The 27,997-nt window shown below is 38.8% G+C and overlaps 1 protein-coding gene across 4 annotated transcripts; it reads right to left on the bottom strand.

Moving 5' to 3' along the window:
* Positions 1–9: 9 nt before the first annotated feature.
* Positions 10–27,985, bottom strand: LOC135462092 (PH and SEC7 domain-containing protein-like). 4 transcript variants are annotated; one of them, XM_064739445.1, is made up of 14 exons: positions 27,864–27,970; positions 26,664–26,763; positions 20,364–21,845; positions 17,783–17,976; positions 16,766–16,824; positions 16,264–16,397; positions 15,765–15,870; positions 15,193–15,274; positions 14,220–14,448; positions 13,289–13,433; positions 11,380–11,523; positions 10,788–10,975; positions 9,856–9,901; positions 2,923–5,539 (listed from the first exon to the last, which is right to left on the bottom strand). In XM_064739445.1, the coding sequence occupies exons 3-14, from the start codon at positions 21,785–21,787 to the stop codon at positions 5,459–5,461; spliced, it is 2,832 nt and encodes a 943-aa protein (XP_064595515.1). In that variant the 5' UTR covers positions 21,788–21,845; positions 26,664–26,763; positions 27,864–27,970; the 3' UTR covers positions 2,923–5,458. The 4 variants fall into 4 exon arrangements, with proteins under 4 accessions (XP_064595517.1, XP_064595515.1, XP_064595514.1 ...); XM_064739444.1 differs by lacking the exon at positions 26,664–26,763 and having other exon boundaries at positions 27,864–27,985; XM_064739447.1 differs by lacking the exons at positions 2,923–5,539; positions 9,856–9,901; positions 26,664–26,763 and adding an exon at positions 10–2,893 and having other exon boundaries at positions 27,864–27,985.
* Positions 27,986–27,997: the final 12 nt, after the last annotated feature.

Genomic DNA, 27,997 nt, shown 5'->3' with positions numbered 1-27,997 from the left:
AGGAGGGTAGACATGCATGAAATCTCTTAATTCGTGCGAATAGCTATAAAATGAGTTCAGTTGCCTCTTATGTGCACAATATATACAGAACAGTGGCTAATATCGAGGAAATCAAAATAGAAAGCTGAAGACATCCGTCAACCATGTGATGACTGGTTTAATTGTGCATACAAACCGCGTTTATAATCTTATATGATATCGTTTAGGATATCTTTCCAAGTTTTATTTAGTCTTTGAGCGTTTGACCAAAGCCTAAAAGAAGCATACCCATGCAGGACACCAGTTATAATTATACTATACTAAACTTATACTATATTAATTTTACCTATCTATATGCGCGTAAAGCTAGGCTTGTACGTATGTAGGTACACCAAGTGTATACATTTTAAAAAATATTTTCAGGACTTACACATATGGGTTACGGATCTCCATGTAAGAGGTATATGGGACCTCTAGGAACACTTACTGTAAGCGTACTGTATGTATAAATCGGACAAAGTAAGTTGTAAAGATATCTATATTTACTGTGGGACTTTAACCGTTTTATAGCCTTGGTAACAATATGAACATTTAAAACATGTAGTTTCAAAAAAGTAAAACATTTTGTAAAGTTAATAGATTTCAAAGCATTCACTGATAATGCCTGTAAGCCTTCTCCAAACTACACGTATACTATGTTATATGACTTTATGTGCATTTGAGACGCTGTTTTGTTCGATCGAGCAGCAAAGAATGTTTGTACAGCTTACAGCATGGTTTTTCAATAACTAGGAAAGAGGGAAAATTGGATGGATCTTAAACTGGGTCCAACTGGTACCAAGACCTGAAAATCAATCCAGTTAAGGAAAAGATTTTGCTGGTGATCTTAGATGTGGAAAAATATCCATCTAAGACGACAATGAAAATTCATTAACAGCTCAAAATTCTCTTGACAAAACATTAAGTCACTGCATGAAAGAAGCATAAAATCAGTTTTATACATACACAATTTTGAAATCTGTTTTGATGGTGTGAAAATATATTTATATGCTCTTTTCTCATTAATATATATTTTTTACAACCTGTCAGCAGATGTATATCTGTATAAAATTATAGCCTGTACCTGGCTATCAGTTATGTATGATACGTAGGTTTTGTAGGACAGAGTCGGTGAACTTTTTTCTATTGCAAAAGGACGTCACGATTATATATTCAATGATACACAAATATATTTATATCTGTTCAACAAAGTGCAGCAGAACCGCGCGAAAGAAAAATAATCATGTTGACATTCTAAATAACACTATCATTTCATTTATGTTTCTCGCTACTTAACGTATATAAAATGTTGGTGGGTTGGTGGCCAAATACGGAAGTTCCATAATTCGTACGAAATATTAGAAAGATGAAAGCTAAATTCTCTGAGGTAAATATTTTGAATTACATATGTAAGATTTATAGGATTTCTTCACACTCACGGCCATAAGAAAACGGATTAACTGTAAACATATACAATCTGTACATAACTTGTTCTACAGTAAATATAAGTTTTCTCTATCCATATACTGGAGGATTGTTGTAGATAATTAACAGAATTCAAAGGCAGCTGTATTCAACTGATGGTCTTGTCTTATACACACATAACTCAGCTGTTCAATGCCGAGCGTACCCACAGCACTTGATAATCCCCCAAAACACCTGTAACATCATAAAAACATATAGCTCATTCTCCTCTAGGCATTTCCCCTCCAAGTAATTTCCACTTAATTCACCGGAAAGATGAGTTTGCCATCCGAATGATCCAGACTGATCTTGTAAGTAACCACGCGACGCTTTTCGACCTTAATAAATTCTAGTGGCATGTTGAACTGCTGTATTGTTGCACTGTCTCGCATTCATAATTAAGTCATACCGATCTCGACACGACGGCTCAATTAAGGACAACTTGCCAGATAAAACGACTGCAATGATTGCAAACATGTATTAAAACGTTGTGTTTAGTGATTCGATGTAACGGTCTTGCCGTAAGTCCGCAGAGAGCGTCAATTGTTCGATTATACCTTTTTGGTAAAAAAAAAATGTTTACAGTTCATGCTCTAATCGGCATGATCCCACTGTGGCATACACTGCGGTATTTTCAGTCCCAAGCCAGTCATTTACACGTAGTTCGGCAACACTACTGTTAGGTTTCTCACACATTTCACACGTTGTGTGTCCATGTCTCACGCCATCGACAATGAAGTTATCACATTTTCATCCTTGTTCCAAAAATGTCAAAGATCCCCAAGCCCAAAACTCCCTGGCACACCATTCTGTTGATCACATATTGTGTTACATTGATTTCCGTAGATAGTCCATAAATGAATGCATGGCTATCAGAAATCAGAAATAACATTTCAGCCGTGACAACCACGCTGCTTTTGTGTTGGCAATACTGATAACTTGCTACCAACTCGTACGGGCGAAGATATACTAGTATTAGAACTGAGAGTGATTCTGGTTGTTCCTGTCCCAAAGTTAAACACTTACGCCAATGAGTTTCTGTAGTACATTTCCAGATGCATAAACCGAACGAACCTTATCATAAATTATCCAAATCCACGGGATCATCATTAGCAATCCATAACGATGTCTTTCTGGGCACAGGCAGTTTTGCCAAACTGTTTCTCAATGAGATGGATATCATCTCCCAGTATCTGCATTCAATCAGGTTAATTTTAGATTACCTGGTGAGAGAGTAAATTTTGCAAACGTTGATAGTGTTGCCATGCACACGACTGCTGTAAGAAAAACTGATGAAGAGAGACCAGATAATTCCTATAAATGAGTGGTGACGGTTTCTTCGTTGATATGCAACTTGAAAATTGGGTCTTCTACAAGCTGAGAATGGGACAGCACTGGCTCACTGCCCGCCCTTTAAGAAAGAAAGGAAAGAGATTTAAATTAAAAACACAAAGAGAAAGAGAGAAATCAATAAAACAACAAAACAAAAACAAAATTCTTCACCACAGAAAACCTTAGAGTAAGAAATGAAAAGAGGATACATTGGCAAAATTACTGGAGAGTAAAAAGGAGGGAGAGAGGCAGTGTGTCAGCCCTGTACCATTCTGTAGGTCGTTCTACACTGATCATGGTGAAAATCGAGCCTTGTCAATACCAAGCCTTCCTCTACTATTTGTCCATAGTTATGGTTCAGAGTACTTCACTTCCAAGGTTAATCCCCTGTATCTTGGTTAATCGCCTTCATATTGGTTAATCACTCTTAAGCAAGAAATTAGGGAAGCAATAATTCAAGGCCAACGAAACCAGTTTGTAATTCCAACACACTTTATTTAAATGTTTCAAATTGTGGGTAAAAATCTGTTTAAACACATATCTCAAAGTCAGTGACAAGAGCTATAGTTGTCCCACCACATATTTGATATTCACATACTGAATGAGGTTGGGTGCATGTGTCCATCATTGGTTTCCAGCACTCTCGGAGCACAGGCAAATACACCACAATAGGATTCTGAGATTGCACTTCTGACAAACTCGTTGGATAATTACATAGCAAATTAGACAAAGTACTGATATGATTTGGACAAGACTACACAAGCACACTGAACTAGATAAATATCATGCAAAGAAAACCTAGAGCAAGTTCTGGACATGCGAACACTAGGGCAAATGGCAGCTTTATATTGATGAGTAACTGAAAGAGCACTACTGTTTACTTGGAAGCATAAAGATTTTCTGGAGTCACAATGACTAAATGTTTCATTTCAAAGCCAGTCTCTTAGAAATGAAAGAATGATTATTGGTTCAAAACGCCATTAACTTTCAGACAGATACTGAACTGCAAAATTAAATTGCAATGCAATGAAAGGAGCAAAGGCTGCAGTGCAATGAAAGGAGCAAAGGCTGCAGTGCAATAAAAGGAGCAAAGGCTGCAGTGCAATGAAAGGAGCAAAGGCTGCAGTGCAATGAAAGGAGCAAAGGCTGCAGTGCAATAAAAGGAGCAAAGGCTGCAGTGCAATGAAAGGAGCAAAGGCTGCAGTGCAATGAAAGGAGCAACGGCTGCAGTGCAATGAAAGGAGCATAGGCTGCAATGAATTTGGAGGCTAAAGAGTACAACAGACATTGTACGCACTAAACGACAAAGGGGAGGTGCGTGGGAGCGGGGTGGTCCTCCTCAAAATTTAAACAATTATATAAACAATCAATCACATCATCTGCACTCCACAATAACCTCTAACAAGCACTGCTTGGGACGGCTCTTTCAATATACATTTTTACATTCTACTTTCTAGGATATGCTTAAGAGCATAAGCTGTATAAAAAGACAGAAATGAGAGCTGCTTTCATGAATCTACCTTTAGCAAACATGGCTTTGAAGGTCTTTATGGTAATTCAACCAAGATCTGGAATCCTGCTGATCAAATTTGTTGGACTGAACACCACCTTCAGGTAGATTGAGAACCTTCCTTTCAGAAAATTTGGTTTTACTGACAAAGTGTAATTGTGTGTAACCTTTCCAAGTGAACAAACATTCCCCATGGATTTGGCACTGTTGAGTTTCATCTACGAATTCCATACATGCAGTGATAAAACATGATCTGCCCTTGAGTAGAGCAAACAAGCACTATACAAATACTATATGTAATAACAGAATGACTAGCATCGCCTGAGCTCTCTCCCTCCTGTGAACACAAAGCCCTAGAGCTGACAAAATCACAACAACAGTAAACTTTAAAACCACAAGTATTGGCCATACAAATGACTACAAGTTATCATGCAAAATAAACTGTACCATGCTACATAAATTCTTTGGGAAAGTTAGTGGCTAAAAAAAGTATTGAAGAAAAAGCAAAGAAAACAAAAACAATTATTTACAGAAATTAGTAGCATGCATAAGAAACAGTTAGCACGCTTAAAAAAGAAACAAAAGTGAGCAAAACAAGGTTTGGCATCTTCCACAGGGCATCACAAGAACTGGTCAGACAAAAAATGGTAGAGCCAAAGGTAAATCTCTACTCAAGATATACATGGTTGAAACAACTATCTACAAAGCAGACAAGAAGAGCTTTGAGCAGACTACAATAATACCGTAAAAACAATAAAATGAAAATGTAAAATATGAACATGCTGCCAAATGAAAAGAAACACTCAAGTGATGGGGATGCAATCAGTTCAAACACAGAGCAGTTCTCAACATTCTCCGACATCACAACATTGAAAATTCAACCACTTGCATTCGGACCTGATCTGTGGTAAAGATCAGCTAGTAAGCTAGTAAGAAGTACATAGTAAAGCTTCAGTACAGGTGAATTAGCCACTGAATTCAGATGAAACTGGGTTAGATTCTGTTTGGGCTCCACTGGCAGCAACACCAGAGTTATGAGGGATTTGCCATGCAATCTGCCAGCTATCGGTCAGATGCAAAGCTTCTCTCCATGCCATTTTGAAGTTACCCAATGTTACACGTTGTTCTGGCTGTTCAGTTATCTGTGCTCACACTTCCACAGCACAGCCCAAAGCTTCCAGGTCCACCCACATGATTTCTACTGCCAGAGGGGCTCTAAAATCAAATTGGGAGTAGCAAAATAAATAGATGAATAGAAACGGGCATACAGCCTGCATGTGTTTGCGTACTCCATTGTAAATGATATATGAATATAACTTTGTTTGAAATAATGCTAAAATCAAATACATAAATACCTACAAAAAATGCCTCATTATCAGATCAACTAACACTGTATTAGATGTATACAATGAAGCTAAAACCATTAAAAAATATACCAAAAAAATGACAGATTTTCCTGCAGTTTCATACAATTGGCGAACCAACATTTTCTGACCATTAACTACATGCATCCTAATAAAGCTTCAACTGTGAACTGTGAAAGGACAAATTTCTGGATCAGTATGCGTCAAAAATACAAAACACATCATAATTAGAAAAATAACATTACCCCAGCTTATCAATGATTTGTTCATTAATTTAACCAATAAGAGATGTATAGAAAAAAAAAATAAATAAAACCAAAAAAAAAACGATGGACGATGGAGAAACTGAATCAACTGAATGTGTCAGTTCAATCTACATCTAGCCACATGTACATGCATATGTTTTACAACGAAAAATATTGCTGACATTGTCAGTTATCACATTGTCTCCTGTACAAAATGACAATGACTCAGTACAGTCGTCAGCACCATGGGAGAACATTATAAAGGCTGGCAATACATGCAAACTACTTAACGCCACAACACAGCAACAGCCATATGGAAAACAGACTTTCTTGCTGAACATCCAAATAAGTAAAACAATAATATAGATTTAAATAAAACAAAAAATAACAGAAAAAATGTAAGCCAAATGGACATAATAACTGACAACAAGCATGTTCAGTGACAACCATTCACAAAATACCAAGGGAAGGACTTTGCATGCCGATGCTTGTAGTTATGAAAGAAGGCCTTCAGAAGTGGAATTTATACTTTATTGACATGTAAACGTACAAATAGTTTGTGAAGAGATCTGTTCAAGTACAAGTAGTTCATGCCAATGATCAGACACAGCAGGTAGGGCAGGTAGTGCAACTAATAGCAATGATCAATATCAGACTATTATCCATCTCTAGTCAACTGTAATGTAATCCTTTCAACAATGTACATGTGCATGTAGGCATAACTGTACAGAGGGAGGGGTGATACTACCCCAGTACGTTTGTAAACTTTACACAAGCAAAGTGAGGGTAACAAATATGCATCTAGTGGTTAGGCAAATTGGTGGCATTAAAGAAAGATATGCATTGGCCTCACAGTACATCCATACACCGTCCAATTTACAACTTGTTAATAGTGTGTAACTAGATTAGCTGTTCTGCCAAAAATATATTCATATAAAAATTCAAATAATCAACTTAATGTGTACACAGTACATATTCAAAATGCCACCATCAAAATTCTGCAAGTTGTCAATCTATAGAATTTCCATATTTCAGTTACATTTTACATTCACATGAGAAAAATAATTTCTACATAATAAAATAACACTAAACTGCATACATGTACATACATGTAGGCTAGGTCGAAAAACAAGTAAAATATTGTACAAACAAGGTATTTACATCATATAAAGACCTTTTCTCACTTCTTTAATCATTTCTTTGACAATTACCACACATGATTACAAGATTACCAATGGTGATATTGTAGAGCAGATGCCCTTCAAAAAGAGAAACAAAAAACAACTCCAGAAATTTTCAGTGCCAGTATTTGCCATTATGTGCTCAAAACCTTAGAACCTTATGATCCTTTAATCTGTGCAATCAGGACAAATTCATAGTCCACTACTTTCTATTTAATCATATGCTGCAGACACAATTGAGTAAGACCATTTTCTATGGACTATAACTTTCGGGAGTAACCATTCAGATTTCAGAATTTTAAATTGACTGTCGAAATTTTGCCCAAATTTTAAGATTACTAACTTCTCACAATACATATATGGAGCGTTTGCTGATGGCATAAATTTGTGGTAATCCGAAGGCAGAAGTCTTTTCCTTGACCAATCAATTCCATTTATAGCTATGTGTTGTTATATATTTGATGTTTAACAACAGGAACAGATCTGTGTAAGTACCTGATATCTACGTGTAGCAGGTCTTACTGATATCAAAATGTAATACCATGAGTTATACAACGCTGTAGTTAACAATTGATAAGTAGCGAGTCAAAGAGACAGAAAAGTTTAACAAGGTAGATTAGACAGGGCTGCAAAAAACAACATCAGTTGTCTAGCAAGACAAGCAGACATCAAACTGCAACACACTGTGGCAGACAAGATAATAGCGAACATCACTCTTTGAAATATTTTAATCATTCCAAACCCATTAAACAAAGATAAAGGTGATCATGGCTGTGTAAACTAAACCAAACCCACTTGAGGAGAAATGGTAAATAAAGCAAGTGTTATGTGGCATCACCATGTGGCATGTTGTATTGGTTGTAGATGTTCATGACTGAAATGAGCAGCAGGGACCAGGTGATATCAATTTCATCATCCAAACAAAGCTCAAATCCATAAGGTGACCTCCAATACGATGAGGCTTTAATTCTCCATATTGGACAGAATGACTGATCTCAGGGGATGAATGATTTGCACATGTATGTACATTTCACAAAATCCAATCGGATACACTAAAGCATGGGTGTGACTCTCAAAGCAATGTTTTCACAAGATTCTTAATAAGGCATGAGAAAGTATTAACACGTAAATTTCGAAAATTACCCCCTAAAAAAATTAAATAAATGTAGTAGCAAGACTGGAAGAACATACCTTTCATGAATTCACACCTTTTCCCAGCTTTTGACATGCTTCATGTTTTTAAAATCTGGACAAACTAGTTTGGAAGATTCAAACGATCTCTATAACAAGCATGGGCCATGAAGTTGCAGACAAAATACCTAGTACACAAATCTTGACCAGCTATGATAGTTTCCTAGCAATATATCTTCTACATACATGTATATGACAACATAAAATTCCAACCATCCAGAAACACACTTGAAAATTTGTCATGAACTTTTCCCATTAATAATAAAGACAACTCTAAACTGATGTTGACTTAAAAAATCCATATTCAAAATGTTTCTGTTGATCACAGTCATGTTTTAACTGTTTTTTTTTTTGCAAGCCACACACACTATAAATACAAACACTTGGGTGGCTATCCTGTCTGGGTGAAAGAACTAGTTAGAAACAGAGCTATGTCCAAAGATAATAAATATCACATAATTTTGTCTTCTCATTGGCCAATGAACCACACAGACCTGATTATAGGTTCACAATATGGCTACCCAGAAAGTTGCATATTATGCTGGATTTGGTAGATTTGGGGGATGAAGTTTCTTAGCAAAAAGTCGCATAAAATCAAAAAAGGTAAAGATCTTCCATTTCCAGTAAAACTGATCTGAGAGTTTTTTCTTTCAACCAACTGAACTGTTGAATCAGCACTAAATGGTTCCTGTACTGGTTTAAGTACATGTAGGCCTACCTCTGAAAGTTTTCTGCAGCAAGAATTTCCATCCTGCAGGGCTACATTCTGTGTCATGCCACAGGGTTTTGTACATATACAATATAATATAACATAATGTCACCATTGGCGTGTAATTTTGATGGTGAAAGATGAAAACACAATCATAATCAGAAAAGTAATGTTTCTACATACATGGATTGTACTATTTACAGTAACATCCACCTCCATAAATACACATACATGCTCTTTCACCTCCTGACCCCATTTAGCTCACATCAAAACCTTCCAGTACATGTGGTATGTGTTTATGGCTTGGGATAATGCCAAAAGTGCCCTAAATCATTGGCAAAGTAATAGAAAAATCAGAAATACTGTTCTCCTACAGTTTGTTTCTTCAGCCTTTAGTCATGAACTCCAATAAGTAGAACATGGATGGTTGTCTTATCTTCCTGGAGTCGAATCTGCAGGACTATGGAATCACTCCGGGGTCCTCCCTGCTTCGCATCCCTGTGTACACAAGCCTATAACATGCTACACACTTAGGAGGTCAGTGTCACACCAAAGTTTAGCACAGCACACTGTCGGTGGCTGTCTTAACACACTGGGCAGATTAGACACACTACCATCTGTCACAGCTGACAGGAAGAGGGACACAACAAACTATCTAATTGGACAACAGTGGTTTTTCAGCCAAACAAAGGGCTTCTGCAAGTACCTAATACAGTGCTGAAAACATAATTACACAAAGGTACAGAGTTCCTCAGATTATTCTACTATATATGTACTGACAACATAAGTTGGACTACAGCCACACTCACACACATTCTCAATACGAAAACTGATTGCATACCATCATCTTGTCGGACATTTCGGGGGAAAAGGGCTCTGTTTTCGACCTATTGGATAGAAGTTGTTGACAGATCTGCCTGTAAGAAGGGACTTCATAAAATGGAGGAGAATCACAGACTGGCTATTATATTATGCCACATAATATAGGCCTTATAAAAGTTGTAAGAGACAAGGAGTCCTGAAACGCACTTAGCCCATGACAAGATTTTACAGCCATAGTGTCATAAATACAATATAGTGTACATGTTTGCTTTTCTACTTTTTCTTCTGCTATCTGAGAAAGTCTAATTAATAGTTACTAAAAAAATAATCTAATTCTACATGTACTTACATGCCCGAGAAGGCCACTTTGAAAGAGTGAAACATGGGTGATTGCATCACAAGAATGATCTGCCACCAACATTTGGGATTTCCCCAGCAAACCCTCCACAAAACCATACCAGTGACAGGGGTTTCCCCAAGGCAACCTTAACATCAGTTGCCATTCCACACATGAATTCACAATTACCAAGAAGTCCAATTCTTTTAAAAGTAAACTGACTCTGAATGAGAATCCCCTGTCTGTGGCACGCATGAGCATAAAAATCTCGAAATGGAACCTCATGTAATCAGGAGAAGGGATTCCCCAATCCGCTCATCACACAAATTAATGAGATGTTACCAGATAATATGGGATGAACAATGACCCCCTGTACCAGCAATGAGATGAAGCCTGCACCCAGCATGACCTTGAGAATACCTGTATGACCACCCCAACCACCTGCCACCTTTATTATATATTATAGAGTCTGTCATAATGAGAGGGTAATAATTAAGTTAGCTGTTACAGATGCTGTTATAAAGGAGATACTGATGGGGCAGAGGGTGTCCAGTACTCAGACCAGGTCAAAGTCCAGTGGATCTGTTTTGTATATAGCTGCACGGTAACTGTACCTATCAGATAGACTTCTCTGTACAGGTTTCTTGGTTTTCAGAGCTAGAACAGTCTCTCCTGACACAGCGCCATCATGTAACCGTTCGTCCACCTCTCCTATGGAGGTTTCCACCAGGGACGGCTCCAGTTCAGGAAAAGCAGCCATCTTGGATTGCAGCAGATAAACGTAAGTTCGGAAGCGCTTCAGCTGAGAAGTAGAACAAGAATGATATTTCATAGCACTGGTCACAGCGTGCATCCTGGCAAGCAGTCTTATGGTTTTGAATGGATACTATATAATCTTAACAGTACCTAAAATACTTTGAGTAAGCTATTTGACTTGTGAAACCTGTACATATCTTTTTTTTTTTTTTTTTTTTTTGATTGTTTTCCGCTGTACTCAAGAATATTTCACTGATACGACGGCGGTCAGCATTATGGTGGGTGGAAACAGGGCAGAACCCGGGGGAAAACCCACGACCATCCGCAGGTTGCTGACAGACCTTCCCACGTACCCTGTACATATCATCAAAGGGCAGAAGAAAACTATCAAATAGCAAACATTCCAGCAAACACACTGTAAGACCTACGACCCACAGCTCCGTGTCCTACCTCATGTTCTAAATAGGTCTCTTTCTCTGTGTAGTCCTGTATGATACGATGTTTAGAGCCTTTCTCCGGTGGATATTTATGGTGTTCCTGAAGCTGTCGCTCTAAGTCAATCACCTGTTCCTCATGGTGATTCAGCTGCTGTCTCTACAAATACACATTTCATCACTTAAGTTTCAAAGACTCTTGTTCAACAACACTTCTGACTCATATTTCAAAATATTTCCGTCTGATAATGTGGTGTGGAGTTTTGTTTGTTTATTGGATTACTGTTTAACACCATGTCCAAGAATGCTTAACTTCTACAATCGTACTTGGCACAAAATACCAGACTTATTTTCACACATACTGAACCCACACCTTGTGTGTCAACAGTCAAAAGTCACACATCTTACCATTGAGCCAGGTCACATTGGTTAAGAGCATACATGACATGGACCTACACCAGCCTTACACCTCACGCACCAGCAGTTAGAGGCCACCTTACTGCCAAGCCAGGTCAATCTCACTGGTTAAGATCATACATGACGTGGACCTGTACCAGTCCCATACCTCTTGTGTCACACACCTTACCACTGAGCCAGGTCTCGTTTCATGGCTAAGATAATACATGACATGGAGATGTACCAGACATACACCTGGTGTGTCACACACCTTACCAATCACTTTCTATGACTAAGATTATACATGACATGGGGCTGTACCAGTCTCACACCTATGTACCAGCAGTTAGATGTCACACACTTTACAGGTCAGGTCCCATTACCTAGTTAAGGCCATACATGACGTGGACTTGTACCAGCCTCACACCTCATGTGCAGTCAGTTAGATGTCATACACTTTACAGGTCAGATCCCATTACCTAGTTAAGGCCAAACATGACATGGACTTGTACCAGCCTCACACCTTGTGTGCGGTCAGTTAGATGTCATACACTTTACCACTGAGCCAAGCCACATCACCTGGTTAAGGCCATACATGACGTGGACTTGTACCAGCCTCACACCTCGTGTGCAGTCAGTTAGATGTCATACACTCTACCACTGAGCCAGGCCACATCACCTGGTTAAGGCCATACATGACGTGGACTAGTACCAGCCTCGCACCTCGTGTGCAGTCAGTAAGATGTCACACACTTCACCGCTGAGTCAGGTCTAATTACCTGGTTAGGGCCATACATGAAGTGGACTTGTACCAGCCTCACACCTCGTGTGCAGTCAGTTAGATGTCACACACTTCACCGCTGAGTCAGGTCTAATTACCTGGTTAGGGCCATACATGAAGTGGACTTGTACCAGCCTCACACCTCGTGTGCAGTCAGTTAGATGTCACAACCTTCACCGCTGAGTCAGGTCTAATTACCTGGTTAGGGCCATACATGACGTGGACTTGTACCAGCCTCACACCTCATGTGCAGTCAGTTAGATGTCACACACTTCACCGCTAAGTCAGGTCTAATTACCTGGTTAGGACCATACATGACATGGACTTGTACCAGCCTCACACCTCGTGTGCAGTCAGTTAGATGTCACACACTTCACCGCTGAGTCAGGTCTAATTACCTGGTTAGGGCCATACATGAAGTGGACTTGTACCAGCCTCACACCTCATGTGCAGTCAGTTAGATGTCACACACTTCACCGCTGAGTCAGGTCTAATTACCTGGTTAGGGCCATACATGAAGTGGACTTGTACCAGCCTCACACCTCATGTGCAGTCAGTTAGATGTAACATACTTTACCACTGAGCCAGGTCACATTAACTAGTTAGGGCCATACATGACCTGGACCTCGGCCAGTCTCACATGTCCCAAAAGATCCAAAACCAGCCAGAAATCAACATAAGTTATACAGTTATACAATACAAACAGAAAATGGTCCAGCTTTACAGCTTGTATGCAGAGATACTTTACCAGGTTGAGTTTGGTGTATGAAGATGGCATGAGTGGTCTCTGGAACTTGGCCTGTGAGCCCACCCCTCCAGGGAGAGGAGGTGCAGACAAGCTTGCTGCCACCAAGTTGATGGTATCAATCCAGGCCTGCAGTTCTTTACTGTCACTACAAACAGACAACCAACATTAATGCAGGGGCCTCCGTGGCTCAGTCGGTTAGCGCGCTAGCGCAGCGTAGTGACCCAGAAGCCTCTCACCAATGCGGTCGCTGTGAGTTCAAGACCAGCCTATGCTGGCTTCCTCTCCGGCCGTACGTGGGAAGGTCTGCCAGCAACCTGCGGATGGTCGTGGGTTTCCCCCGGGTTCTGCCCGGTTTCCACCCACCATAATGCTGGCCGCCGTCGTATAAGTGAAATATTCTTGAGTACGGCGTAAAACAACAATCAAAAAAAAAAAAAAAAAAAAAAAAAAAAAACATTAATGCACAGACTATAATATGCATATTTTGCATGTGTGATAAAAGCTGTAACATGCAAATTCTGAAGCTTATGTGCTATTTTAGTAAAAACATACAATCTGATGACAAACTAGTTTTGTGTCTGGGCTCAGTCAAACAGAAGTGTAATTTATCATATGAACAAGACTTGGCTCATCACTGCCTGGAAAACACTATATTATCTTCCTTAGTATGAACTATAAAACTCACTTCCTGAGCAAATAGAATATGAAAGAAAAAGACAAAATGAAGAAAGCTGTTGACTGCAAGGTGCAATATGTTGCATCCAACAGAGTATAATATGTCCTGAGTTAAGAAGACAATTCGCCTAATCACAAAGTCACTAACTGACTATGCCAACAACTCTATTAGAGGTAATACGCATCTCTTTATTGTTTCACAAGAACTGGTTTTCAGGACAAGATCAGGTCAGGTAACTTGATTCGTAGTTTATACCTTGTCTGGAAGAGGTACTCTGCCCAATCACAAGTCTGCAATCTGAATACATGTTGCTTCTTTGTGTAATCTGTGGCCTTTGTGGCAAGGGCATGGTGAATACGAATGGCATTATTGGCACTCTCAACAAGATTTCCTTTCTTGAAACCATGATCATCTTTGTGTAGGTAGAGAATCATGTCACGCAGAGTGGCAAAGTACATCTTCCAGCCCCGTTTTCCGAAAGGAGCTGAGGAATTAAAATAAATATAACACTTCATAAGTATAACTCTTATAGTTCACTGGTGCACAAACCAAAGACTAGACTTGAATCACTGAAAACTTTATACTTCTATGCATCTTACAGACGTTTGTGATTGATAATGCATTCACCAATATTACACTTACATACATGTATTCGTGGGTACATTTATGAGTGGAGAAATTCCAGAAGAGAACAGAGGCAACCTGTGCACTTTAGCAGTTGCCTCAAGAAATTCTGGTCAAATCAAACCAGAGCTGGATTTGAACATGCAACTTCAGTGACCAGGGGATAGTGCTTTTAACTGATCTCATCTATGAAAGGCCCAATTCACCATGAAGAGAGCTTACAACTTGCTGTGGAGACATGCAGTGTTGCACATACCACATTCAAAGGAAAGGATTCCCTCAGAATACTACTACCCATCACTCTACAGAAAGACAGTATCCTGTGACCATCGCATTGTTTTGGGTCGTACACTTAAGATCATGACATATACTTAAAGATTCAAGTTTATTTGCTCTTAACTGCTTTCCTAAACACACCACAAGCCAAACATTTTCCCCCAAGAAATTTCTGTTAACAGCAATAAGCTTCCTAAAATGCATATAATTAAATCCTACCTCTACATCCTTTGAGCCTACTTAAAACTGAAATCAAACTATTACACTTTTCTTGTTTAAAATTCAGCTTCATAGGTAATTCAGAAAACAGCTGAGATGTTTTGCTTACTTCTCCGTCTGTCAGCATCCATACAGCACTTCCTCATCACATATCCCTTTTTATATTCTGTGGCCTTGCTGGGATCAGGGATCTGTCCAGGGGATATCACAGAAATAAAATTTTATACTCGAGTAAAACAGCTGGATTTAGCTTGTGTTAAACAAATATATATGAAGGTAATTAACATGATAAAAGTCACTGATCATACATGTATATTCCGGGATGGGAACTGATGGCCAGAAAAAGGTCTAAGGAAGTCTGAATACAAATCACCCTACCTCCAAATCATATTAGCAATGACCTGTTTCGACACTGCTTTTCAGCTGCTTTCTTTTTTTTTAAATTTTTTAACAAGTCGAAAATCAGCCAATTTGAAGAAAACTGCCATGTCTGCTTTTCCAAGATCTCTAGAAAATGATTTTTCAATAAATCCAAAAAAAAAGAAAAATATGCAAGAACTCAAGAAATTAACTCAACAACATTACTGGTCAAAACATTTCTTCTTAACATCATATTGGTCATTGTTCTGACTCACTCTCAACCTTATATACTAACAGTGACTGTAAGTGAGTAACACTTACATTAAGGAAAGGGTTTGTTCCCACCATGAGGCGGTTCTCATCAATAACAGTTTGTGGTCGTCTGTCATCTGGTGCGCCCTCTGCATGCTCCTCTGCCTCTTCATCACTGATGATACATGTATTATTGCATCCAGCAATAAAATGTACATATAGTAGTATTTAAAGAAAAAAAAAATTATTAAAATTTTGCTTCACAAAACTAAATCTATTTTTTGTACGTTTTAATTTAAAAATAATTGTATTTGTCCTACAAACACTCTAGATATCACCAAAATTAACAAAACTTTTTAAGTTATAGCCAATGCCACTACAAACCATTTTCAATTTAATCTAGAAATGTTCCAAATCTGGGTGAGATTGCTTTGGCCTGGATTGGACGTGTTTCTTTATCTCACAGGAACAAAACTTCATCCAGAACCTGCTTAGATTGACCAGGTACATGTAGAAGAAATTATGTCTTATGTAAACTAGACACTCGAATTTAAATCTGTGTACTTACATTGCCCATTCTATTGGTTCTGACTTTATTGCATGGTATATGGATTTCAAAACATCTTTGGAAAAGTTTTCTCCATCATTTAATTCCGCTAAGTTCTCGATGAACTCTGAACAGGTCATTTTACGGCCAATGTTCTGAAAAATGGAAAAAAATGCCAAACATTGAAAGAACCTTAACTGAACAAAGTACAGATAAAATACCTGTGGGAATCTTTCAGGAACTCTCTTACCAAGCAGGGTGGGAGCCACAGACTTTTGTGATACTCAAATGACTGACATCTCCAATATGTTACAGAACTACTGCTCTTCTTTTGGATGAAACAGGGCTTTTACTACCTTGACAGAGTGGACTGTTCAGGCTATGGCTTACTCACACTCAAAAAGGCTGATTGATTCCATGTTTTTACTCTTTAATTTTGTTACTTTCTGTACCTACAAGGTACAGGTATGTACATAGGCACAGAATCAACTCATGCTGCAAATTAACAAAGTGTTACCCATACCTGTCCATGGAGATCTGTGTTTAACAACATAATTGCACATGTCAAGGTATGGCAAGCATCTGAAAGAGAAACAAAACAGATATACATGTATTATTTGTTAATTTATTTATTTGACTGTTACTGGCAATTTTTCCCATGTAGGACACATCACGTCACAATCTATTAGCATCACTGGGGTGGAAGGCAAGGAGTTCTACAGTGAACTTCAGGTAAACTACATCAGAAAGTATGAACCTGCCCAATAAGGCTCATAGAACAATGTAAGCAGGGTTGAACAACAATTTGATTTCACTGACTGATTTGACTGTTGTTCAAAATCATATCGAAAAATGTTTCCATGTGCCCAATGTAAACTATGTAAACCAATGTACCCAAATTTTGCTAAGTTAGTGACAAACTTCCCCATGTCACATACAGACATACTGATCTTGAACAAATGTTAAACTGCGTGAACAGCCACACTAGCATCCTTGGTCTGTTACCAAGGCTTCTCAAACAATGAGAGCGAGAGAACAACAATCTGTCTGACCAACTGGCCAACAGATATATTGGGCAACTTGTTGCAGCAAAAAATTAAATAACAACCTACACCTGAACTTTTTCTCGTTTACTATTATGTGTGGAGGAAATCAGAATGTCAGGCATACAACATCAACCTCTGGCATGTTACTCTCAGACATTTACAGTGTGAGGTATAGATATGCACACCATATGGTTGGAAAACAATTAAGGCCTCAAAACAAGGTCTTATGAGCTTCACTGATCGCTTACAGTCAGCAAGGCCTCCAAGAGACTTGGGGTTCTTGTGATTTAAAGACAATGACCAACATCCTTAACCACTTGGCCACAACCTGCTTTCAAAATTATAAATACCTTCTATAACATCATGGACATTACACTTCAGGTATTGCTAACTCACACACAGAATTATAACCACCCTCATTACATTTCAGGTACTGTGACTTTACCCTCAGGATTGTAAGCACCTTCATTACAATTCAGGTACTGTGAACTTACCCTCAGAATTATAAGCACCTTCATTACACTTCAGGTATTGTTTTGAGAAATGGGCAAGAACCCTCTCCCTTTCCTGCGTCTCTCCAATTAGTGAGAACTGTCGCAGAAACTTTCTCAGGGAGACATCTAATGTCTCCCCTTTAAAATCAAAAAACTTTAAATACTCTTCTGCAACCAGTGTACTGAACTCGTTCCTGATAACAAAAAAAAAAAAAAAAAACATAAAAAGAAATGTTATTTCTGCATAAAATTAAGGACATGCATGTACATGTCATGCATGTATTCTTAAACACACTTCCTGCCAAGTAACTTTCTGTCTAGAAGAAACTAAAGCAAGAGACACACACATGTATTGTATGTATATCTAATCTCACATATATAGAGAATATGCACTTCCTGGCCCATTATATCATATTTCCTAAATGAGTGGTGTAATTTCGGCTTAAATTTAGGCTTTTATCGTGAACAATTCACCTCAAAATTTATTTGCTGGTCTTATTAACCATCTTGGAGCTTGGAGAATGCAACAAAATAGTGTCTACGGTGTTTCAAAAGGGTTTGATATTGGTTGTGTTTTTGACTTTCCTTGTAGATGTGAATCTAAAAGTCACAGTGGAACCAATTATCATGTTTGATGTGGCAAATACAATGGACTAAATCTATAACAATCTTGAGGTACATCAGTTGCAGACCAGTTCATACACACGACACAGCTTTTTGGTGCTCTACAAAGTATGTTGGTGTTTATTTTCATGAAAATCTGATACTGAGGCATGGTGCTATTGTTGACAGTTGGGCGGTGTTTGTGTGTACCTTGTTTTAACTTTTAGGGGCTTCCTTTCACCAACTTTGATATTTTCCACATTTCATGAAGATAAATTTTATGTCTGTCCAGTGTTTAAAAAACTTAACCGTTTGGTACCAAGAAACCGATGGATATCAGTGTCACAGTGTAGTACGTGATCATTAGTCTGGCTTTTTTTTCACGGCAAGGAACAACAGAAGTAGTTTGGTATGCAGTTGTTCATCTTTTCATTGGATTACCTTGACAATGAAAGTCCAGGTGAACATTCAAAATTGCAGCTAATTTATATAACGCTTCAAATGTTGAAAATTTACACCACTGTTGTTACACGTATATCACTGATGAAGGCAAATTATGGGATAAATAATGTATACAACATATATAACTAATTAAAATTATTTACTGATTTGATTGGTGTGTAACAGTATACCCAACACTTTTTCACTTACCCTTAATCAAACAAAGTACTTTACATGCAATTTGAAAACATACATCTAAACAAGAGATTCATCAGATTTTGAAGACTAAAATGCACTTGTCAAGGTGGGGCACATACATGTACGAACTTCAAACAAATTATAAAACTGCCTGTCTCTATAGGTACTAGGTGCACAGTCCAATCAGCCAGTCTGCTACATGTACCTCAAACACCAGAGTCCAATTAGCTGTGGTAAAAACAACACTTCAGTTAAATGTATGTAGGTGTGCTTGGGGTGTTTTTTTTTGCCACATTTAACAATTTTTATGTCGTACTTAACACGTTTTTTTAATCATATGATGACAAAGAACCAATAGGTGTGTGTACATTTACTGTGTTTTCTTGTGGCAGGGCAAGTCCATGCTGCCAAAGTGCTCTCTTCACTGAAATATCATGCTAACGACACCAGACATCCCACCCAATAATACCTGGCCAAGCAGCCGTTTCCTTGCTCTAACCACTGAGTGGTGAGCGCCAAGTGAGGCTGCCACAAGTACCATATTTGTAGTCTTTGGTATGATCCAGCCTGGGTTTGATCCTACTCCTAGCTACTCATTTATAAATTCACTTTTTTACATGGATTATAGCCTAAATGTACATTAATACATACTTGTAAATCCTATCAAATCTATTTTAACTTTACTTATATCTCAGACCTACTCTGGTACACTGTACACTTTAACTTTCAAGAACATAGATAAGCATGCTTTGTTCACTGTATGTAGGTTACTAGGAGTGAAGTCAGTGCTGTCAGATTTAGTCATGTTAACTACTGCAGCCTGCATACACAGAGGTGTAAAGCCTGCTATTGATTGAGCTATCTATCGATTATTTGATACCTGCATACCTGGCAGATGTCTGACAAGTTGCAACACTCAGCCTCACACTCACTCTGACATCAATCAATTTTACTTACTCTTTGTGCTATTTTATGAGTTCAGTCCACATTTTTTAAATGACTAAAGCATGTACACACTACCAAAGACATAATACAAGTCATATATAATGGATTTCTGTCAAACAAGCTATCTGATATGCATCAATACAAATATCACAAAAGTCTTATGAAGTATAAAAGATTACTAAAAGTGAATACAAATATGAACATTAAATATTGGATTTAGAGAGTGAGTGTCAAGTGTCAGGGACATAGATATTGTAGAATAACACATTTCCGATGTTAACTACTCATGAACTTATGCATAACACAGTCCGGGGACTGTATACACATGTAGGACACATAGGGTAAATGTAAATTTTGGACGAAAAGATGCTGTGTGACACATGTATGTACTTACTTTTTACTTAAATGCCGAGAGACATCAGATTTCTTGAAACCATCTAAATAGTAGAGGCGCTTGGCAAGCCTGAATGCGGATGGCCTGTCCGACTCTTTAATACAAGGTTGAGTGTAATAAGAATCAAAATCCAAGTCATCTGATGTACCACTGTCATTGAGAGCGTCTGTATCTGCAACAGCCCCCATGACCTGACCACCCTCTGCCTCAGGAAACTGGGTGGTGCAGGATGGCTGGGTTGTCTCCCCTGGGCAATGTGGTCCAGGCATGTTTACAACACTGTCAATCTGATCTTTGTCTAATTCACCATCCTTTGGCTTAACCTCTTTGGTTTTGGATTTTAAAACACGTGGCTCCTCCAAGCTGATAAATCCGGGCATGAATACACGTTCAGACGTTTTCTCTGTCTTTCTCTCAGGGGAATTTTCCAGACTTCGGGATGTACATGTAACCTCGTGTGAAGTTGTGCTTACATGTGGCGTACCAATTTTATCCAGAGACGATGCTGACTGCTCATATGACAACACGTCCATAGAATAGGCTAAACCATCATCATCAATGTCAATGTTCACTAAAGTGATATCGCCTCCACCTTGAAGGTAGTTTTCATGACTCTTACTTGTGCGAACTAGAGGATGACTACCCCTGTTATCTGAAAATGCGATTTTCTCAGCACTTTTACTGGCTACTATGGACCTTTTCTCTGTTTCAGGGTCGCTTTTACTACTACTGCTGGACTCATCTTCCTCAATGTATAAAATCTTGGTGTCTTTGTCCAGCAGCTCTTCGTTGCTGGTGGACTGCTCAGGACTGGTGTCCACTACCTCAGCTAGCCTCTTATCAGTTACTGACTGGACACTCGAGGAGGACACAGAATCGGAGGACTTAAATGAACTGTTACTTAATGTCTCTTTACTATCTTTTGTTCCGGTTGAGTCCCGTGAGGTCTTATTTGCCTCTATATCTATTGGAAATACTTGAGGCTCAAGAACAGTTTTCTTCACCAAAGCTTCTGAATTGGTGTTTTCCAGTTTTCCTTTCCCAACTCTGGATTGTTTGGTGGGGCGGTTTTCTTTGGAGTGTTCGTTAGAGTGGCTAACCTGTGAGAGGGGAGAGACTGGGCGTTCTGGTACATTATCAACTTTCTTGATGCTTTTAGGAGGCGATGTGGTCTTGATAATCATGTCTCCAGTCATGACAAATGTTTCGAACCCTTTCTCCTTCTTCTTGAGGGCGGCATTAGCATTGAGATTGTAACCTGGGTCTCCAGCCCCATTTTCATTACACGGCTTGTAGTTGGCATTTCTGGTCACCTTGTAGTTGGTTGTGATCTCATTGGGTGTAAAGCCTCCATTGATGGCATGAGAGGAAGCTTTGACTGGAACAGGGATTCGTGAAGGACTGTTTGAGATGCGATCAACCATAGTGTTGACCTCAAACTAGTCGCAACCAAACCTCATATCACTCTCCCGCTACTGTAACCTACAAAACACAACATCAAACAAATGAGACAGGGGACAAGATATATAAACACGTTAAAAGCACAGCTATCCAAAAGATTACCAAATAAACAATACTTGCACTTTGTAGGGTACATGTAGAATGAGATTTATGGGCTCAAGATGTAACTGTCGAGAAGTGGCAAATCCCAATCAATGTTTTACTGAGGCAGGTGTATTATACTGGATGGCACTTCATGATTGTAAATGTGATAACAGGAAAGACAGAAAAACTGTCACTGTAATATGATTACTTGACCAGTCAACTGACTGAAGCAATCAAATGCAATGGAGATGGTTGTGGAGCTGCAAATTAAATCAATACCAATAAATATATCTGATGTAGCATGGTTTAGCATGTTACATTACATCCATCAAGTAAAAGACATCCCTTGGTGTAAATATAACAGGTACATGCATTTATTTATTTATTTGATTGGTGTTTTACGCCGTACTCAAGAATATTTCACTTATATGACGGCGGCTAGCATTATGGTGGGAGGAAACCGAGCAGAGCCCGGGCGAAACCCACGATCATCCGCAGGTTGCTGACAGACCTTCCCACTTACGGCCGGAGAGGAAGCCAACATGAGCTTGACTTGAACTCACAGCGACCGCACAGGTACATGTAACTATAGGTCTTCTTCTGGCCTTAACCTAGGATATACATTAATACAAATGTAAAAGAAAACACGGTGTTTATTCCATTATCTCACTCTGATTAAGTGAAGCATTAGGTTTACCTCCACTGTCAAAAGAATACCACTTTAGTTTCCTAGAGGAGCTTACATGTGGTTCAGGTTACAGTACAAGTAGCAGGAATCTGGGAAGTCAGATGTCCGATACAGATTATTTTGTGCCTTTTTTTTAGTTACATGCTAATCAGTATCCATCACAAGACAACGCTAGCTCAACTACAGAATTGTCATTAAGTTGGCATTGTCAACAGGGCTCCAAGTAATTATATTTTTGTGATACATACCAATTTTTACAAGAAAACATTTTTTACGCCACACATACACCACAAATTTGCTACACCTGGGCCAAAATGATCAAGTAGCAACAACTGTGTTCATGTAGCCCAGAACAATGACCACACAAAAAAAATATTATCTATATCTTTCTCACTACTCAGCAACAAAATAAAAACAGTTAGGAGTGAGAGATTAAGGTGCTCTGCTTCTCAATGGACTGACCAGGCTGTGGTGATTAGTGCATGTAACATGAGCACATCCAATGGTTTATCGCCATCTACCAAACAGCACGACCTACATGCAGATACATTAATAGACCAGGAGACTGTTAACAAGGTAAATGAACGATCACACAGTTCAACAAGTCTATCTGTCTATCGTGTATCAAGGTGAATTCTCCAAGATCAATATGGAAATGGACACATCAGTGGTGCAGAGCAAGCCATTATCACAGCAATAGGATCAGTCTCATCAGGAATTGTCTCCCATCACACTAGCCTGCAACTGATTCAGCCACATCAAAACACACAGCTCCCCACCCCCTCCGCATCTCCCCACAACCTCCGTGAAACACTCCTGCCACAGCCTGCCCTCTATCCCTGAAGGTAACAAGTCTCCCACATCTGGGTATCCACAATAATCTCATCAGGACAAGCCCAGAGGCCTAGGCCTGGCGTACAGCCCATCTGTGTCGCCAAATCAGAGCTGCATAATCCCAGCAAACAGGTTACATGGAGCTCTGTTTGCACAACAACAACAAACCAACAAATCAACCTCTTTAATGCAATGCAACACTCAGTGACAGGCAGAGAAGTCTTTAACGGCTTTCCTTAGCAGATTACCACAGGTAAACTCAACATTTTGTCCTGTAAAAGCCTAAGATCATGTGATGCAATCAAGCGTTTATACAATGATTGAAAAAGTCACTGCTTGGCAAACATGGCTTCAACAGCAGAAGAGACTGGAGCAATTCCACACAATACAGATTGATCGTACGAATCAGAGGCTCACTGTTCATGAGTAAAGAAGTATACTGTCTGATTAGTGCCGTATCCAGTCAAGAACAAGTACTCATTAATGCAATAATTAATCCTGTATTAACTTATATAGGAGCTTGTTACATCAACATTTGGAATTTCTATGGACAAATAAATTCATCCACACATAACGTAACCTTTTAAGACTTATTCCCATCGTCACATTATGAATAAAATCCAGGAAGAATACTAAGAGTTCAAATAGCTATATTTGAGAATTGTTCACTCACAAAACACAAAACTGGATATGAGCCTGTACATGGACAACCTTTGGTGACAAAGCGATTGTCAAGATCCATGCATTAGCTCAAAGAGCAGGCAAGAGCCTCAGATCTTGGCTTACATGATGTACAAGTAATTCGGTTTGTTATATTTATTTATTTATTTGATTGGTGTCTTATGTCGCACTCAAGAGTATTTCACTTATATGGCTGCGGCCAACATTCTGGTGGGAGAAAACCAGGCAGAGCCAGGGGGAAACCCACAACTATGAGCAGGTAGCTGGCAGATCTTCCCAATTATGGCCGGAGATGAAGTCACCATGAGCTGGACTCGAACTAACAGCGACCCCTTTGGCGAGAGGCACCTGGGTCATTGCGCTGCTCCCCGCTCGGCCACACAGGCTTATTATAAACAAGTTTCAGGTATGTACATGTACAGTTGCCATTCAAAATGTCTACTTAATATTTTCTCAGATCAGCACGTATGGCCTTAAATGTCATTAAGTTGAGATAGTTTAGTTTACGAGCTCCGACCACACAATCTAGCTGTCACTGGAAACTGCACTCTAACCACATTATATTAGCTGTGATATAATACTTTGATCCACAATGTGTCTACATGTACATTTTATTACATAAATCTGACAGTCTGACATGTATATGATGTACACGGAAAAGGTACATGTATTATCAAAATCCAAGGAAATACACTGTCTACACATTAAATAACTGTCTGTTTATACCTATGTTAACAGGAAGTAAGCAAGTAACTTTTTGTACGAAAAATGTTTAAGTGTAAACTACCAGTCTACATTTACGCAGTAAATGTACAGTCTTAAAATAGCCCTTTAGTCTGGGTCTTAACAAAAAATCAAACAGATATCCAGGTTCTGAGATTTTATTTTACCGTTTGGTTTAAAGTAGGGCAATCCATTAAACTCTTGGTCAAGCCTCTATCCAAATGAAACAGGAAACAAATTATTGTATTTCGCCCAAGTCTGGCATATATACCTTGACTATCAGAAGCACAAAAAGTAATACTTTTGATGCCAACGCTTAAGTTTTCTGATAAGGAATTAATCATACTTTCTTAATTGGCTGTATTATGAATAACGCAGTCAAGCAATATGATTCATTTGAAAGTCTTTAAACTTTAGGGGTCAATAAGGCACACGGGCACTTCACCAACTGAACATGTCAATTATTCTGTCACCCATTGTTGCATTCCCAATAACTTTATACATGTACCTGTACACATTCTGTACTGAAGAAGGCACTTTAGATTTACTTATTTTATTTGATTGGTGTTTTAGGCCACTCAAGTATATTTCACTTATACGACTGTGGCCAGCATTATGGTGGATAGAAACCAACCACAGCCCGGGGGAAACCACGACCATCTGCAGGTTGCTGACAGACCGTCCGTGTGGCTGGAGAGGAAGCTACCATGAGCTGAAATTGAATTCACAACGACTGCATTGGTGAGAGGCTCCTTACGCTGCACTAGCGCACTAAGCAACTGAGCCAAGGAGGTCCCGGGGCAATTTCGAAGCTGAACGGGTATATCAGTCATTTTCTGGCCTATTTAGGCCTAAAAGGGCATTTCTTGTCAAATTAGGAAAGTCAGCATCAGCTTTTCGAACTTTTGAAATCAACTCGTTACACGAACGTGTGCCATATTTTGAGTTTGAACTTCCCCCAAGTTCAGGCAAGGTACCTGCTGTCTGTTTGAAAATTTGTTCAACCAGTCTTTTCCTCTGCGAATTAATCTGAATTTCTGTTTTTGGGCTTCCAAGAATACAGGAACTATAGTCTTTGGATTTTGTTGTCAACAATGTATCTTTCAAGAAGGGTTTACTGATGTGCGTTTTGACATCATTTAAATGAGGATAGCTTCTTGAACCAAAGTTACATGTATAAAGATTTGTGAAATTTTCCTGCTGGATTAGATATGCTGAAGAGACGGGGTGTATGTACCATGTAAGTCCAGCACATTTCGATGGGCTACCCTCCTATACAATAGGAGATTTGAGGACGAGTTACACAGAAGTCTTAATTGCTGAACAAAACGTCATTTTCTTCTGTGATGTTGCAGTGCTTCTGTACTTCATGTGTTTTATGAGCACACATATATACCAATTATAGCTACCCAAACTGCCACCACTGTACTGTGACTGATTTAATCACTAGCAGTGCTACAGGCGTACAGGCGTAAACACACTTAAAACAATTAGATGATACGCTTCTAAAATTAAAACAGGACGTACCGTTAATTTGTGTGTATGCCTAAGTTCCCGAAAGCTAGCGTACACGCGAGATTTAAGGCAGACAGTCATATCAAAATCAAAAGTAAACCTCCACAGCGAACCATTCGACGCTCGCCACCAAAGATAGTTTTGAGACACTTCAGACTATAGCAAAAGCTCCACAATCGTGGAGAATGCCTACTGTGATATTTGTCTTTGGGACATTCTCGATAGTTTGCCATGAAGATGATGTACAAAAGGGTTAAAAATGGACTTTTTCGTTACTTTTCTGCAAGTTCTGCTTCTATATTGCACAAAATTACCTAATATTGCTCCCAAATGTCTGATTCCAATTTCCCACAAATCGTCAGTCTACTGTGTTAAAGTCTCACCGAGGGTCCTGTTCCTGACATACACATGTACCTATGATTTCGTGAAGAAAGAAGCTAATGCAATGACATAAAAAATATCATGACAATGGCTAGCAACATATACACAGAAACACTTCAGATTTATATTACACACTGCCAATAATTAAAGCACAAAATAATAAATTCTTGTCTTCTAATGTAAGCCCTATATTTGGATTTAGCCTAAATCAACAACCGTTTTATCATATACTGACCAAAAGACAACAGTTGTTAACAAGTTTGTACGACCCAAGAAATTTTAGACAGGTAAAAGAAAATTTACCTATCATATCTGGCAGGTTACCATAAAAAAAATAATACTGCAACCCCTGCTATCAAAGCACAAGAAATGAAAAGTACAGAATAAAATTGTCAGTGAGTTATTGTAATAAAAAGTAGTATTAACTTCATTCAAATTTATTCCTCTTGCGGAAGAGCTGAAATAATGACTTTATTCTAGAATGCTTTTGGGCAAGTTATATGTAAGCCTACATCTGCTTGTATACCAGGTAGTCCTGTATAACTACAAAGGAAAGAATCTGGCCTATGTCCTCTCTTCATCCCCTTTCATTCAATCAACTTCACACTTTCCAGCATACTTGGAAAGTCGGGAGTAACGTAATCCCTCTGACAAAATATTGTCTGTCGCAATGACTAATATCATGACCAGATTTCCATTACTTTTTCTTCTATTTATTTGCTGGATTTGTTTTTGTTTCATGTGTGTATATTTCTCTTTCAAAAATCATCTTTGGCTTATGTGGTTCAGCACGAATGACGTGGATTCGAAAATCCGGGGAAGGGGAAAGGCCCGTAATCCATGCGTTTTACTATGCACGAAATGGTTACCAAAGTGGAACGCGTGAAACAACAAGAAATGTAAAGCTGGCAAGGCCGAATCGTATTGTTTGTTTCTTGAATGTGTAACCAGATGAGCATTAACCATATTAGACGTAATCTAAATGACTACAAAAGTAAACCCAAATGTACACCTCAAAATTAAAATTATGTGATAGACCGGAAATAATGAGAAAATCTGTGTAGTTTTGTGTGTGTAATTTACCGCCACAGCTGACAAACGCGAATTTGTTCTATTAGAATGTCAACACATACCTTATTTTCATTGCTTTGATAGATCAATCCCGATGGTAAAAAGGTCACAAAGACAAATTACAGCAAAATAGACTCAGAAACCTAGCTCACACCGCCTCCAAATAGCCACCATCTTGTCGTTGATATCAGATCTC

Source organism: Liolophura sinensis, chromosome 1, assembly GCF_032854445.1.
Source record: "Liolophura sinensis isolate JHLJ2023 chromosome 1, CUHK_Ljap_v2, whole genome shotgun sequence".
Taxonomy (NCBI): Eukaryota; Metazoa; Mollusca; class Polyplacophora; order Chitonida; family Chitonidae; genus Liolophura; species Liolophura sinensis.
Note: the sequence above shows the minus strand (reverse complement) of the source record. Positions and strands in the feature narration are given on the sequence as shown.

Bases quoted from the DNA above. Each gene is read 5' to 3' on its own strand.
- LOC135462092 (XM_064739444.1), bottom strand. From the start codon at position 21,787: ATGGTTGATCGCATCTCAAACAGTCCTTCACGAATCCCTGTTCCAGTC. The intron at 16,398-16,765 runs GTATGGGTAACA...TCCATTTTTCAG, and splicing joins ACACAGATCTCCATGGACAG to AACATTGGCCGTAAAATGAC. The intron at 9,902-10,787 runs GTACAGTTACCG...TCTATCCAATAG, and splicing joins CAGAGAAGTCTATCTGATAG to GTCGAAAACAGAGCCCTTTT.